This window comes from Lynx canadensis, chromosome B2 (assembly GCF_007474595.2).
Source record: "Lynx canadensis isolate LIC74 chromosome B2, mLynCan4.pri.v2, whole genome shotgun sequence".
NCBI classification, from domain to species: domain Eukaryota; kingdom Metazoa; phylum Chordata; class Mammalia; order Carnivora; family Felidae; genus Lynx; species Lynx canadensis.
Window position 1 is genome coordinate 115504194 of NC_044307.1, and position 16989 is coordinate 115521182.

Genomic DNA, 16989 nt, shown 5'->3' on the forward strand with positions numbered 1-16989 from the left:
ATTTTATGTTTGCTTTGGAAGTCTGATCTATTAAACCTGTGACAATTTTATTTATTAAAAGAATAAACAAGGAGATCAATGGCATTAGTCCATCCTTACACTGGTTAAGAAACTATGAGTTGTATATAGAAATCTACCAAGTGTTATTAATGTGTATAATTCTTATTTTTCAATGTAGTTGGGACCAAGAAAGTGGTTAGTTAATATATGTACCTCAAATGCCTTAAGTGGATACCTATTAAAAGGTATACAAAATAGAAATAGTACTGTATATTTTCAAAAATTTTAAATAAACACAAAGAATATATAGGTATACATATTATAATTTCAAAGTCAACACTAGCACAGAAGTTTTTCTTATCTAAGTACATACTAGGATACTTCCTGTTTCAACACATGCACCTACAAACACATGGCCATGCACATAACCTTGCTTTCTGCCACTTGCAAGAAAGATAGAATATACAATATAGTACATTGTTTTGACTTAAATCATATTGGCAAATTAATGAAGATGGCATTAAAAAATTCTGATCTAAGAAATCAAAATACAGGAAGATAATTATTCCATAGATTAAAAACACTGAAGACTGATGGGAAGTTAAGATTTAAACTGTCTGTCCCAGTGATCTTGAAAGACAGAGAAGAGACCGGATTGGCTGTAAACACTCAGAATGCTCTGTTTGGCAATTAGGACTTTTGTCATCTAGCAATCCAGGCCAGAGACTCAGACCATCGATGCTGCAGATTGCAGAGAAATGGTATAGCTGGGGGTAGTTCTCTGCAAGGCGGGGGGCGCCGATGGAGATCTCGAGGCCCATCTGGATGGGAGACGGCGATTTGCTGGTCTAGCAGGTCGGGAAAATCCTTTTCCAGGTGAAGATTTCACTGCCATGGATTCCTAGGAGACAAAGGAAGACATTTATCTCACTATACAAGCACAAAAAATGGGCTTAATATGTTATGGATCCCAACTACAGGGTTAATGTATTAGCATATTTATAAGCAAGTAAAAGCATCAATAACTAAAGAGGGTAATTGTCTAATATTTGTGGCCTTAAATGTTTTAATCAAAGCAGCTCATTTTTAATATGGAATATGACATTTGATAATCTTGTAGATCTTTTCACATTGCCAAATTTTAATACAACTGTTTTAAAACAACAATTTTTTAAAACGATGAGTTCAGGATTCAAAAGTTTAATACTGTTTAATACAACTGTTTTAATACAATTTTTTAAAACGATGAGTTCAGGATTCAAAAGTTTATGTTAGATAAACTTGATGATGGAGCTCTAAATGTTTCTTAGAAGGATATTAGGATATTTTAGTGTTATTAAAAACAAAAAGATAATAATTTACAGGAGAAACTGTGCTCATTTATGTCAAGTTTTTGGAACTTTCAGAAATCATAAGCAAAATTGCACACAGATCACCAAATGATTTATCTGATGCTATCTTTTTTTCCAAGAGCTGTTGTCACTATTTCTCAAGTTTCAAAATTATCATGAACATATTTTAAAATATAGTTTTATGGGGCGCCTGGGTGGCGCAGTCGGTTGAGCGTCCGACTTCAGCCAGGTCACGATCTCGCGGTCCGGGAGTTCGAGCCCCGCGTCGGGCTCTGGGCTGATGGCTCAGAGCCTGGAGCCTGTTTCCGATTCTGTGTCTCCCTCTCTCTCTGCCCCTCCCCCGTTCATGCTCTGTCTCTCTCTGTCCCAAAAATAAATAAACGTTGGAAAAAAAAATGTAAAATATAGTTTTATTATAAATGCTAATAAAGAATCACTATATTGGTCATTATCTCAAGACTTAAACCATTTCCTTCCTTTCCCTTTCTTTTCTTTCATTTCTTCCTTGTTTTCTCTCTTTCTATTTTAATGGAAGAAAAACATTCTTAGACCCTTGCAATTAAAAAAATTCAAGTGCCTGGGTGCCTCAGTTGGTTAAGCGTCTGACATTGGCTGAGGTCATGATCTCAAGGGTCCTGGTTTTGAGCCCCCCTTGGGACTCTGGGCTGACAGCTCAGAGCCTGGATCCTGCTTTGGATTCTGTGTCTCCCCCTCTCTCTGACCCTCTCCCACTCACGCTCTGTGTCTCTCTCTCTCAAAAATAAATGAACATTAAAAAATATAAAAAAAATTTAAAAAATTCAAAAGGGGCACCTGGATGGCTCAAAGTGTCCAGCTGACATCAGCTCAGATCATGATCTCTCAGTTTGTGAGTTTTAGCCCTGCACTGGGCTTGCTGCTGTCAGTGCAGAGCCCGCTTGGGATCCTCTGTCCCTCTCTCTCTCTGCTCTTCCCCCACTTGCACTCTCTAAAATGAACAAACATTAAAAAAAAAATTTTTTTAAAGCTTCCATGACACATATTACACCAGAGTATTATTACTGACCTTCTTAACAAAGCCTGTGCTCTTTCAGCTGAGATGGGTAGTAAGGATGGTCTCTATTCTTATGACAATAATCTGCATTTTCTTTTTCTCTCTTTGGAATCTTATTTTTTTTAAAATTTCCACCAGCAGCAGGGTGAGGGAGGGGATGAAGAACTACTCTTAAGAATCTACACTATAGGACCCCTCCCAAATTCTCGACCAGTGCAAAAACGTAGCGGATCAATATTTGGCTGGTTATTTTACAACACGTTTCCTTTTGCCGTCTGAAGCTATAGGGCTTTCCAGGTATTTATGGGCTCAACTGAAACACAGAGAAATACAAAAGCAGGGTAATTATTTGTACCTTGTACAAACAGGCAAGGTTTCTGATAAAATAGATAAAAACTGATGTTTTTATTTATTTTAATTTTATTTCTTAAGTGGGCTTCACGCCCAGCATGAAGGGAGGGCTTGAGCTCACCACCCTGAGATCAAGATCTGAGGTGAGATCAAGGATCAGATGCTTAACGGACTAAACCACTCAGGCACCCCCAAACTGATATTTTTTATGGGGTCTGAAAGCCATATAAAAATAATTTTTTTACACCAGAAGAAGGCAACCTGCATAGCTTAAAACTATGCTGCACACACACTGCACTTTGCAAAACTAGGATTTTTTGAAGCATTAGCAAATGATAACAATATGTCACCATGTAACTTTTTGTAAATTATGCATAAAAAGGGACTGTTGGAGAGCTCTTTTTTGTAAACACCAATCTCTTCAACCTCTTTTTCTCCCATAACTAACAAAGAATATATTCTTTTGCGAACAAATTGGAACAAAGAAAGAATAACAGTTTTTTAAATACTTATTTTGGGGGAGCAGTTTTCATGCTAAGGATTTACACAAATAAGAATGGCCTTAAAAAAATTTAAGCTATAACATAGTTTTATTTCCATGTACTGCCTTTCTGCTCCACAAATAAGAGAACTCTATGAGGCACTATTTTATGATGTGTTATACCCATAGTCACATTCATGTGACTAATCCCATGAGAAGGAAAATGAATCAAATGCTGTGAATGACTGCGGTAATCATGGCCAAGAAGTGAAAAGTTATTTTAAAAATATTTCCAATACTCTTTTCTTAAAAATATAAAAACTTTAGAAGAATCAAATTCTATAAACCAATCCATGCATTTTTGGAATGTTTTTTCAAGAAAGAAACTTAAAACAAACATTTGATCTTCTTGAGGTTCTTAAGCCCATTTATTTTACTTATGTTGTCCCATTTCAGAATTTTAAAAGAGTTGTCATGTACTATTCCCAGTTTTAAAAACTGTATTTTAAGAAGTTCATGTTAAGTTACAGTCCTAAGGTTTATGCTTATTCAGAAATAAAGGGCTGAAAAGTTAAGAAGATGCCAAAATATGTGCCTACATTTTATTTATAGAAATGGGCAATTGACTGAACTCTGAGCCACTGCTAAATATGGACACAGTTCTACCAACATATGTTAATTGCTTTCTCACCTCTGTTATCTTTTTCCAATCTACTCGTCGTTTAACTTGCTGTGCTCCATACATAGCTGTGTTTTGCTGAAGCTCTTGTTCTAATTGAAGTATTTGTAAATGCTGACTTAATGTGGACCCACCACTGACATCAGAATTACATCTGGTCCAATTATCCTGGAAGCATTTAGAATTTTGCAATGCAGGCCCTGTTGACTTCTCATAGGTTTTCAGCAGCTTTTCCACAACACCATAATTTGACTTAGGATCAGCTGATCTTGGCCGGCCAGACAAATTACTTGGTCTCCAGTCGTGCTCTTGGAGCATACTCCGATAACTGCTAGGACTCATGTGTTCCTGCATTTGTCTGATGAGGCCTGTTGTGGATTTTTTGGTGGGATTGTCAGGCACATTTTCTCTGGGCACAGGCACGGGCACGTGGACACTGGTTTTCAGAATATCAGACACATCATCATTTTCTGATATGTTACCTGTATGAGTAATTAAGGTATCACAGGGCTTAGGATCTTCAGATGATTCTGAGTAGCTTTGATTTTGCTGTATTGCCTGACAATTTCTATCTGTTCTAAATACAATTCTGTTAAATTCATCAGTCTTTGCTGCCAGCTTTTCATTCCTAGTTGTCCTCTTAAAGTCACAACTGAAACTTCTAAGTGACCCACTGCTCTCTGTCACTGAAGAGCTACAGTCACTACTTATATGAAGATCAGGATGAGATTTAGCAGAATGATCTGGAATCATCTTTTCACATTTTGGCTTATTGGGAGTAGAGCAGATTTTCTGATACCACAATGTAGAGGGACTATTTTTTGCACTGATCCCTGTGTCATATGACCACATGCCAAGTCCAACACTTTCATCACATGGATGCTGGTTATCTATTTTGGTTTTGGGTGCCAACAAAGGGAACATGATACCATCTTTCAAAGTCTTCCCTTCATTTAGACACAGCCTCAAAAGGAAATCAGGACTGTAGTTCCTTTCACCTTGACCCTCTTGGGCCATGTGGCTGTTGTGGTCTAAACTGTCCTTCAAACTTTCATGAGCTTGTTCAGAAAATGAGCTGGGAAAATTTCGAGATGTGCTTCTTGGAGGAGGAAGTGGTGGAATTTCATTTCTTTGCAGATCAATTGTATCAAATTCATATTTTTTCATAGAATTGCTTTGGAGCGCACTGGAACAGCTCAGATTCTTTCTATTTTTCTGCTTTTCTTTTTCTAAATCAATCGGAAGAATGCCCTGGCCATCGTTGATCATGTGGTCTCTGTGACGCATATGAATTACATTGGGCATTTCCTGAAGAAAAGAATCTGACTTCATTCTAAACAATTATAAAACAAGATATATTAGTGATAACTTTATTTAGGACAAGTTCTCAAAAGAAACCATGGCATAAGCAATGAATTTCTGCTATAAGGACTCACAACTTCCCAAACAGCATTTTCATATAAATTCTCTAGTCAAAACCCCCAAGTCCTTTTACTGTAGGATCAAGTCCACCTCTCAGTACTGCCCTCACAGCCTACATGATCTGACCCAAACTATCTTTCCATTATATTCTCAAATTGTCTCTTACACTTAGACTATACTGTGTAGTCTGCTGAGTGTCTGCTACTGGGATTTCCATTTCTATGGGTTCCCTCCAGCCATTTCCTTACCTCTGCTCTACCTGCTCAATTCCTATTCATTATGTCACGTGAGCTCAAGTTCCTTCTTTTGACTTTGAAATGACATTCTAAGCTAAGTATGACAGAAATCTGAATAAAAGTTCAGTGAAACATAAGTATTACCAAATGGAAGATGTCATTTGGGCATCATGTGGGCAAAGTGAGCCACAATAAAAATAGGGTGGCTCTTCAAGGTATAGGGAGCACTTTGGTATGGATGGATCATAAAGCATAGGGTGGAGGATGAAAGAAACATTAAGTTACATTGTAATGTATTTGAATTACATACTAAGGATTTTGAACTTTTTTCTAAAGTTTATGGAGTAGCAAGGAGAACTTGTATACCAGGTGTGGTTTGTAAAAGAAAATTGACAGGTGAGTCTTTTCTAAGTTTAATCAAAACAAAAAACCTAAATATAGCAACAATATAAATTCAACAATATCAATTAAAGTTAATTGATCATACTGATAAATATAGATAGTATTTATATTTCTTCAACTTGTAAAGTATTATGAAACAGATTACAATAAAGTATAGATAAATACTCATTAGTAGAGAATGGTAGGCAAAAGTGAAATGGGCAGGTAGAGGGCAAAATTATGTATAAAACATGGTTATATGAGAAAATCTATTGAGGTCAATACAAAAATTCTTTCTGAGCTTCTTCTTCTTCTTTTTTTTTTTTTTTTTTAACGTTTTATTTATTTTTGAGACAGAGAGAGAGCATGAACGGGGGAGGGGCAGAGAGAGAGGGAGACACAGAATCGGAAGCAGGCTCCAGGCTCTGAGCCATCAGCCCAGAGCCCGACGCGGGGCTCGAACTCACGGACCGCAAGATCGTGACCTGAGCTGAAGTCGGACGCTTAACTGACTGAGCCACCCAGGCGCCCCTCTTTCTGAGCTTCTTAACAGCTAAAGAAAAATATGGGTATACATTGCTGTTGCTTTTTAAGAAAAGCACATTCCCTCACTATGAGATAAATATTGATCCTAGAACAGTCTATCTTTACTTACCTTGTAGAGCATACCAATTTATTTTTCAATTTGGTGAAAACTTACAATTATATAGGTGCTTCTAAATTGAAACGGCTTTTTAAAATATCATTATATGTGTGTGTACACATATTTACAATATGTTGTGTTGAGAATTATGTATGCTTCCATTATATACCAAATAAATGTAGAGAAATAAACGACTCTTAGGTACAAAAGACTGCAGTAGAACATCATTATATAATTAAAATTCCACATTGTTAAGTCTGACATGTTTTACAGGTGTATTTAACTGGATTAGCCCAGCTATAGGCTCTTCCACTGGCCAAACACTCAAAATGAAAAAGAACTACATTAGAATATAGTTGTTAATGCATCATGCATAGTACATCTTAACCAAATACGAAAGAGTACAATATTCTTAACAAATTACAAAGAATGAGAAGATTTGGTTTAAAAATCAAAAACAGAGATATATTCAATTAAGGTTTTTATTTCCTATCTAAAATAACAGACTTTAATAACTCATTGTTAATTCTCACTTAACAAAGTGTAAGGAAAAGGCAGTTGGGGTTCCTTAACTGAAAACAATATTTTTCTTGATTTTCTGATATGAAATAATCATAGATGTACCAGCATACCTTCTGTGGTTAGACTGCTTTTGGATTTCCTCTTGAAAGCTGTATAATTCTTCACTAACTTTCGCAAGTTCTTCCAGAGCCTTTATACATATAAGCAATAGCATGTTAGCACTTTGAAATGTAAATATTTCTTCAGAAACAGTTCTAGGCTAATCACAGTCCTACTTACTGTGTTGAGGGCGCCAGAACAGCTCCTGTCCTCTACCCTGGAAGGCCTCAGGCCAGGGCACGCCCCACATTGTTTTTGGTTATCTGTGGCCAAAGGATCCATAATCCCTACTTTTGACTTTTTTGTTGTTTTTTGTTCCTTACACATTTGATTTCCTTCACGGAGTAAGCTCTGCTCTGTTTTATTTTCTTTTTCCAGATCATCCCCGTGATTCATCCCTGTAAATTCGCATTGTCCTGAATTGGGGTAATTTGGAGAAGATTCCACCACTTTATCTTGAATCGCTTTTTCACGATCATGATCAAGGATCTTAGCACGTTCATTCATGTTGATTTTCCTCCGAAGCTTCACTTCATGGCAAAGCTGTAAGGAAAACAAAGATAAAACTTTTTATCCCCCTAGTTTACTTTGTCAGTTTTTTTTTTGATACTAAGCACACCATTCTGAGTTCTCTTTGCCATTTCATGATATATTGCTCTGGGGTATTAATGTTCATGCCTCTGAGAAGTGCTTCTCAAATGTGATTAGCCAGAACAACTTGGATGAACCATAAAGACTAATTTTAGTAGGTCAAGGTATGGATGGTAATTTTTGTATCTTTGTGTAGAAATCAACTCTTCAAAAATTAAAAACAAACAACTTGTATCTATATAAATGTATATAGAGGTACATCATGATGATGTAGAAGCACTGTTACCAAGTTGAAATGTCCTGAATCAATTACTGGTCATGCTCTCTAACTGCTTTCAGAGAAAAGCAAGAGTTTAACTGATATTAAAGTGATGTTTTAAAAATACATGATTCCACTTGTATGCCAAATAGTTGACAATATTATGTGGATATCATGAAATCAAAAGAAGTTTCCTTTGCAAGTTGTGTTGATGCTACTGAAGTATTACTAGGAATTACTGAGATTTTTTTTTTAATAGCAACCCTATACACATTCAAAAAGGATTTCTCATCCTGATTAAAACAAATGTGACCCTGTTCTATGTGATATTAGAATTCTAAGGCTTTGATCATCTATTAATCTATGTTAGAGTGGATCCCACATTATTTCCCTTTTTTTAAAATTTTTAAATTTTATTTAAATCCAAGTAAGTTAACATAGTGTAATTATGATCTCAGGAGTAGTATTTCTTTTTTCTTTTTTCTTTTTTTTCTTTTTTAATTTTTTTTTTCAACGTTTTATTTATTTTTGAGACAGAGAGAGACAGAGCATGAACGGGGGAGGGGCAGAGAGAGAGGGAGACACAGAATCGGAAACAGGCTCCAGGCTCCGAGCCATCAGCCCAGAGCCTGACGCGGGGCTCGAACTCACAGACCGCGAGATCGTGACCTGGCTGAAGTCGGACGCTTAACCGACTGCGCCACCCAGGCGCCCCTCTTTTTTCTTTTTAATGTTTATTTATTTTGGAGAGAGAGAGCATACAAGTCATGCTCTCTAACTTTTTTTGGAGAAAAACAAGAGTTTAACTGATATTAATGCTTAAAAAAATGCATGATTGCACTTGTATGCCAACATTCCAGTGTCTAAATAGTTGACAATATCATATAGTATGTCAGTTCATTTCATTGCCTAAGTAGATATTGTGAAATCAAAAGATTTTTCCTTTGGAAGTTATGTTGGTGTTACTGAGGTATTTACTAGGTGGAAGGGTGGGCCTACGCCGGCGGACTCCATCTTGTTCTGCGTCCTTCACCTTGACCACGCCTCCTCCCCTTGAGTAACCTCACCTGCCTAACAGGACTCTGACCCTTCCCCAGCCAATCCGCTGAGGCCACAGCCATTACCTCACCAATTGCCCCTAGGCCCCAATAAAACCTTTGTCCTTTTGAAACTCGCTCTCTCTCCCTGGTATCTCACCGCTGCGTCGGTGCAGGTACGGGACTGAGCTCGAGCTAGCTCGAATAAAGGCTCTTTGCTTTTGCATCGGACTCGGCTCCCTGGTGGTCTTTGGGGATCACGAATTCTGAGCATAACACTAGGTATTACTAAGATTTTTTTAATGGCAGGCCTATACACATTCAAAAAAGATTTCTTACCTTGATTAAAACAAATGTGACCCTGTGCTATGTGATATTAGAATTCTAAGGCTTTATCTTTCAGTCTATGTTAGAGTGGATCCCAAATTCGTTCTTTTTTTTTCTTTCTTTCTTTTTTTAATGTTTCTTTATTTTTGAGAGAGAGAGAGTGCTAGCAGGGCAGGAGCAGAGAGAGAGAGGGGTCACAGGATCCGAAGTGGGTTCTATGTTGACAGCAGGGTGCCTGACGTGGGGCTTGGACTCACGAACCGTGAGAACATGACCTGAGCCAAAGTCGGACACTCAACCGACTGAGTCACCCAGGTGCCCCATCCCAAATTATTTCTTGATGAAAGTTTAGTTTAATCTGCAGGCATGCACTCAGCTTACCACTAAATAGAAGAAGTGGCTTTCTCCTCAGGCTTGAGTTGTGGGAAAGCTTGGCAAATTTCAAAGGCTTCTGTCAGATAACTATTGAAGCAAATGACTACATTTTACAGCCACAACCTATATCTACAGACATCTTTTAGTCAAGGAATATAACAAAAGATTTATTGCTGCTCAACATTTACCCAAATCTCAGATGAAGGAAGCACTAAACATAATTGGTGTCTGAAGGATATACAATATATTTATTTCCACAGATACTTACATATCTATCATTGGATAATCTCAGGATAACATCAAATTACAGCCATGATTCAATTGTTTTAGCCCTCATAAACTTACTTGTTCTGAGCTATTGTGAGCATTATGATTTGGGCTGATCTTGAGAAATATCATAAGAAGCAACCCACAAAAGTTGGGAATCCTTAGTTGTTGAATCTAAGGATGCTTATCGTGACATTGGTGACATTGTTCTTTTTTTTTTTGAGGAGCTATGGGTGAAAAAAAAATTGCTTTAGTTTCAAAATCAGGAACAAAAGTGCTATTTCTGGGAAATAGGTTTGCTTGTTCTGAATATTGGGAAATATGTTTCTGACAATTTTTCTGTTAGTTACTAGAAAGGCTAGCTGCATGCATTTCACATAAAATCCTCCTGTCTTCATCTCTTTTATTTTGAAATACTTTACCTTATATAACATTTTATATCCCACCTTAAATTCTCTTGAGATTTAAGCGAGGTATGGAGAAGCAAATAATATCATGCTATTGACGAAAAACAAATTTATTTTGTATAAGGAAATCTGTGTTATTTCATACCCAAAAAATTGTCAATGGTTATCTGATTATTTGAAACAAGGCAACAAATAGGAAAAATTGCAACATGATTAAAAAAAAATTCCCAGGTATATAAGAACTCTATTTAGGGCTTCTATTTGGATTAGTCCAGGTTTCAAATGATCCAAGTATGTACATGTTGGTTCTGCAATAGCAAATGCAATGATTGTGGATAGTGGCTGAGCAAAGAATCATTAGCATCTTAATACACAACACTGGGTCCTCTCACTAGAAGATATCACTTGGAATCACTATGGTTACATGGGCACATTAGGGAATCTAAAATTCTCTAGTACTTGGCTTAATAACTTGTGTCTGAATTAATACACAGAACCTAGTGATATATGCTAAACAAATACAGTCTGTTATGCTTGTGGCATGTTATATAATTTTTTCAAGTGTTGTTTAATTTTAGTTTTAAAAAATGTCTTGATTCTCTGTGACATGTGAAAATACTTTCCTCCTGTCTTCATCAAAATTATTTTACCCCCATTTGTAGCCTGTAAGATGAGTATATATATTTTTGAGTAGGCTGCACTCCTAGCGCAGAGTCGAATGGGGCTCAAACTCATGACCCTGAGATCAAGACCTGAGCCGAGATCAAGAGCTGACTGCCCAACCGACAGAGCCACCCAGGTACTCCAAGATGGTTGTATTAAAAGTACATTCTCACAGGCTACAAAGTTGGAAGTAGAAACATATATATTAGAATGATAAGGGGAGCACAATGTTAGTATTCAGGTATTAGAAAGCATTGTCTATCAGTATTCTGGGGTAAGCACATTATCCAAACATATTCTCAGTAATGGAGCTATATATTTCACGCTGCAAGACATAAATAGCTTACAGTTACTATCCAAGATGAAGAAAAAAATATTACAGCCTTCTATCTCCTTGATGCAGAAAGGAATAGTATTTCTACAAACCATCATCCTATTTTTAAAATATGTTTAATGGCTGCTAATCAAAAGGGTAATATTTACCATAGATAGAATTTACAGAGTTTTCAGAATAATTATTTGACCTTAAAATATTTAACCAGACAGCAGATTATTTTAGCTACATGGCTTAAACAATAGGCTAGGCTAATCCTGACTCCTTTAAATTTTTTTGCTTTGATGCTAGACTTATCTGAGTGTTACTAACTGACTTTCCAAGCCTTTGGGAATTAATGACCCATGACTTCAGGTTTCTGTTTGGAATTTTGGATTCTTATTTGACTTAGACATCTCCTTGTTGATGCAATCTCAGTCTTTGGGTAAACGAGTTAAGAGAGTAAGCAAAACACATTTTCTAAACTATAGAGGTATGAGCAGTGGAGTCTCCTTTTAATATAATCATGTACTACATACCTGCCTTCTCAGTTCTATGTTAGAGAAACAGTTTAATAGCTACCCCTTTTAATTTTTCCTTGTAGTGTGCCAATATATTTTATTCACAACCAATTACATGGCTGTTAATGAGAAAAATATTTGTGCTATTAACACATAAAGCACCAGCTTTGATTCCTTGTGAATAAAGGCCAAAGAGTCTGTTAAAAATAATCACTTAGGCAATGTGCACAAACCATATAATACCATGGATGTCACTAGAAGAAAGCAAGGTAAGTATAAATAATTTTCAGTTGAAACAAGCTTAAAAATACATCAATGTAAACACTTAGAGGAAATATTCCAGGGCCAACAAGCCGAGGGATGGTTAATGGGGATAAAATGGCTGTTTGTATCAGAGTCATGGCACGTCGTTTTTCATAACCCTTTCCTCACAAACGTGCCAATAAATCTGGCACATTTTGCCAGATTAAATATCACGCCCGCTGCCATTTTCTGTTTGATATATGGCACTCCTTTTGACTATACTGACTTATCTAATATGTAATTTCCTTTAGTAGATATCATCCATAAATCATCTCAAGAAAGATCTGTATTTTAATTCCCAATTTGTAATATATGTTCCACCAATTATGCCTTTCTTAGATTTTCCTCCTGGACCCTGTGTTTGAAAACTCATGCAAAATACATACTTCACTTTTGATACCAAGGCACTTCAGTCAGAAAATAATAAATTGATATACTTTAGATTGACATTTTAAGTCCTTAATTTTCATGCAGGGCTATAAAAAAGCATAGTCCTTTGGATACCACTGGATAAGGTTCTGCTATTTTTGATCTAGCAAATATCACTGAGACATGCATCTCTTAGGCGGAATAAGGAAAAAACAAATAGTTTCCGATACAACACAAATTTGAAACAGAATTTTCATTCTGAGCTTTAAGCTTCAATATATTCAAAACAAATCAACTTGTACCTCTTCTATCTTCTTCTGCATGATTTTCCATTGACTCTCCCATTCTTTCCTTTCATTGTCAAACTGGTCCAGTAACTCCATCTTTTCCTTGTGCCAGTTAGTCTCTGTGTTCTCCCACTGCTTATGCAGGTCCATGGCAACCGTGTGAGTGTTAGTGAAGGGGTATTTCTGCTTGTCTCTGCCTTCTTAACTGTTTCTTGGAAGCTTGGAGTTGTTTTATTTGAAGCAGTCCCACTTGCCTTTAAAATAAAGCCTAATATAAACATAACAAGAAAGAGTTCCAAATCCATTTGCTTTTTGAAAACACATTATCATTTTATTAAGAGCCATGACATAAACAAACCATAGGAACACTGCCCTTAAAAGAAGAGAGGAGATGATTAACAATCTGCTTAAGAAGGACTAGCACAGTCAAAAAGTAAGTATTGTCCAAAGACTTCTTTCCCCCTTTCTGAAATCAGACAGCAAAATTAAATACATACGTGATATGTAAGCATTCTTTTTAACTATCTAATCTAAAGATGGAATTTTTTCTGTGACTATGAGTGGTAGTATGAAATTCAACTGTATGGCCATATATCTACACAACCGTGATAAATTCTACTGCAACAGAATTACTCCTTTTCTGTTGCAACCAGAATACATGTTTCTATGAATTAAAGTCCTGAAACTGTTGGACTACAGTTTCAATTTTATATTCAGAGTTAAAATCCATGCCAAATGGGATTATTGTATTAATAAGAAACCTGAGTTGGCAGTTGATCTGGGACTGATGTATCAGCAAAAAAAGACAAACTAAATCATAAAAATATCTTCATTATTTTACTTCATCAAGGAAAATGTAAAAACAACAAAGTTATCCTGGGAGTCACATGTTAAAACTTATCTCTCATTTTCTTCTAATGGACCATATATTCAAATCTGTTTAGGCTACTGAATACAGAGCACTGAAGAAAATGGTTTGCTCATTTTGCAAGGATATCCTTGATCACATTAGGCTGTGACTGAAATAGATTTCTAGCTTTTAGGGTATGCGTATTTAGGGTTTGAAGATGAAATTTAAAATACCACACTGGTAACTTTGTTATAAGTCATCTAAAATTTCTGAGATTTAGTTTATTTATGTTAAAATCGAAGATACTTACAGGGTTGTTATAAAGATTAAATGGCATATGGCATGCAAGATAGTTTGAAAATTTTAAACATTTTCCCTATTTTTTGCTTTAAAAGATATTGGTCTGACTTCTACTAAAAATAATTTTTATTAAGAAAGTCATATAGGGTGCCAGCTGGCTGGGTCATTGGAGCAGACAACTCTTAATGTTGGGGTCATTAGTTCAAGTTGGGTGTAGAGCGTACTTAAAAAGAAAGAAAGACATAGACATTTATTAGTGGGTAGAAAAGCATATTTAAAATGTTTAAATCATCATCTAAGATAATCATGTCTATTAAAAGTCTGTATCTTCAAGTTTCTAGGCCATGACCGAAATGTGTTAATTTACCAGGTAGTGGCTTATGCTAATTATGAGCAAAGTGCCCCCAGGGTCTATAGCTGCTTGGATGTTGGTGCTGTGGAATGAAGCCAACATAACCAGGCAGCAAGCCCCATTTTGTAGTTGCAGAAGATGGCTGCATATTTCGTGTCCCAAATATAAGATAAACATTGAAGATTAATTTTATTTTTATCAGACTGTTCTGAGCATACATATCCAAGTGGTAAACTGTTCCAAACATAGTTTGAGCTGCAATCTATCAATGAATTATAACAGACTAATAAGGATGAAAAAGTCAGTGCTATATGAGGGCTCCACCTTCAAAAACAGCCTAAAAATATTGAGATCTACATTGTTATTCTTCTCTTAAACTATTTCCCACAGACACTTTGGTCATTTTTACCTACTTCTTGACACTCCCAATACTATGACTAACCCAGTCAAGAAAAAGAAGTAATTTCAGATTTAGCCACTTGAGATGTTATCATGTCTCATTTTATCCACTTAGCCATGCTCTTTTTCTAATCCCATTTTCCATCTTCTCTGTCATCCTTCCTTCCTTTGACTACCTCCCACACCAATGAGCCAGGGACCACATGTACCTGCCATTACCAATGCTAGTTGCCCAAAATAAATACGTCAGTGAAGACCTAACAAAATGAAGATAGTAAAGAATATACATGATTTTGTTTTCTGTTTGTTTTGGAGACTCTGTCATTAATCTTGATTACCTAGTAATCTTTTAAGTTCATCTAATAATTATTCACAGGAAATGCAGACAGTGCTTATTTTTAGACTGGTAGACTGCTTTAAAACCATATGTAATTAACTGTGAGCTGAAACTATCTTGCTCACTAGCAGGTAGTTAACACTAGGACTTCTTAGGAAGAGTGGAATGAGTGGTTTAAGACCTCAAGAGATAGTTGGAAACGAACCAAGGAAATTATAGAAAAAAAGCATACTTCTTTCAGGCTAGCTGGAAAAGAGGTGCTATGACCATCCATGATTCATCCTGTCTTTAAGCACTGTAAATGTTCAGAAATCATCATAAAGTTTCTCCTATAGTTATGTACAAATGACCCCAATTTTTCTTTCTATTGCTAACTCTTCTAGAACCACTCCAGACCAGGGTTAAAAGGTTAAAAGATGCCAGACCCTTCCTCTTTTTTTCTTTTCTTTTCTTTTTTTCTTTTTCCTTTCCTTTCCTCTTTTCTTTTTTCTCTTCTCTTCTTTTCTTTTCTTTTTTCTTTTCTTTACAGTCTAACTCAGTCTAACTCAGGCTTGCTCCTTGTAACAGCACTATATATGAACACAGGTAATGTTCCCAAAGCAGACAGAATCCTGCACTTAACTGCAAAGACCACTCATCATTTACTATGGACAAGGGCCAATCCACACAGCTTCCCCTCTCCAGGGCCAGACCCCTATCTAGTGCCAGGAAATGTAATGGTTATGGATCAAAACCAAGCCTTTGAAAGAAAATTCCTATAGAGCAGTATCTGTGCCAATTTTTGTGGGAGGATTTTATTTTGCCTTCCTAGCATCTATGTCTCGTTATAAATGTCAAATATAGTATATTATTGCTTTCTCCTTTAAAAGTAAAATGGGGTCCATAGAGTCACTGCAGGGATTACATGAACATAAGAGAGAGAATGCTTAATAAAAGTCTCTCATCATTCTGAGCCATAGTGGGTGCTCAATAAATGCCTGTTCCTTGGTTTCTTCCTTCTGTCCTTCCCTCTTTTTCTTTTCTTCCCTCCCTCCCTCCTTGCCTTCAATTATCCTTCTTTATGTTTTCTTTTTCCAGAATAAAACTGAAGATTTTCACGTTTTTTTAGTTAGAAAATTAATAGAAGCAAATCTAATTGTGTGAACTCTCATGTTTTCAATGACTTTCGTTTGCCCTCATTTTTCAAGTATTTTAGGATACGTGGCAAGTTGAATATTCAGAAAATTTTGTATTGTTAGCAAAGATTTGGATAGATAAATCTTATATAAAACTGCTTTTATTATAATTCTCCTTAAATATTAAAAAAATCAACTAATGGGGGCAGCTTTGGAGGGACTTAATGTTCTATGATGAGAAGTTATGGGGTAAAGTGGTTCAGCAGATTCTAAAACTCATTTTCACTGCTCTCTACTGATGCAAATACAAAAGTTCTCTTTGTTTCTAGTTGTCACTCTTTTTCACCCACAGATATTGGCATCTATGTGGGAGAGAAGGAAGGATTATTGCTATCTGCATCCCTCCCTGTGTCTCTATCAATTCACTCCGTGCACAATTTCATTCAGAATAAAAATTTATTAGAGCACCTGTAAAAGGGTAGAGTGAGCTGCATTACTCAGTCATGCACACGTTCTTTTCCCAACAACTCCAAGGTAGCATTATACAATCCGTGTAACCTACTTCCGAGCCCCTGAGGCCGAGGCTGGAAGTCAGAATTGTTGGGTTGTGAGTGGGTTGCATGAGTATGGTGATGGGAGGAAAATAGTTCTGCTTACTTAGGCCCCACTAGCAGGCAGAATTTAAGAGCAACTTAGGAGTCTCACAATAAATTATTTT

The 16989-nt window shown here is 36.3% G+C and overlaps 2 protein-coding genes across 3 annotated transcripts in view; both read right to left on the bottom strand.

Moving 5' to 3' along the window:
* Window positions 1-305: 305 nt before the first annotated feature.
* KIAA0408 (KIAA0408 ortholog) lies at window positions 306-13087 on the bottom strand. Its single transcript, XM_030316301.1, has 5 exons — window positions 12934-13087; window positions 7380-7742; window positions 7211-7290; window positions 3909-5229; window positions 306-901 (listed from the first exon to the last, which is right to left on the bottom strand). The coding sequence occupies exons 1-5, from the start codon at window positions 13066-13068 to the stop codon at window positions 728-730; spliced, it is 2073 nt and encodes a 690-aa protein (XP_030172161.1). The 5' UTR covers window positions 13069-13087; the 3' UTR covers window positions 306-727.
* Window positions 13088-13099: 12 nt separating this feature from the next.
* SOGA3 (SOGA family member 3) overlaps window positions 13100-16989 on the bottom strand; it is a 61553-nt gene continuing 57663 nt past the window's right edge. Inside the window, exon 7 of one of the 2 annotated variants that reach the window (XM_032593240.1) lies at window positions 13100-13172. The gene's annotated coding sequence lies outside the window, so the exon portion shown is untranslated. Of the gene's footprint in view, window positions 13187-16989 lie in introns of both variants that reach the window. The other variant, XM_032593239.1, reaches the window with a different exon arrangement.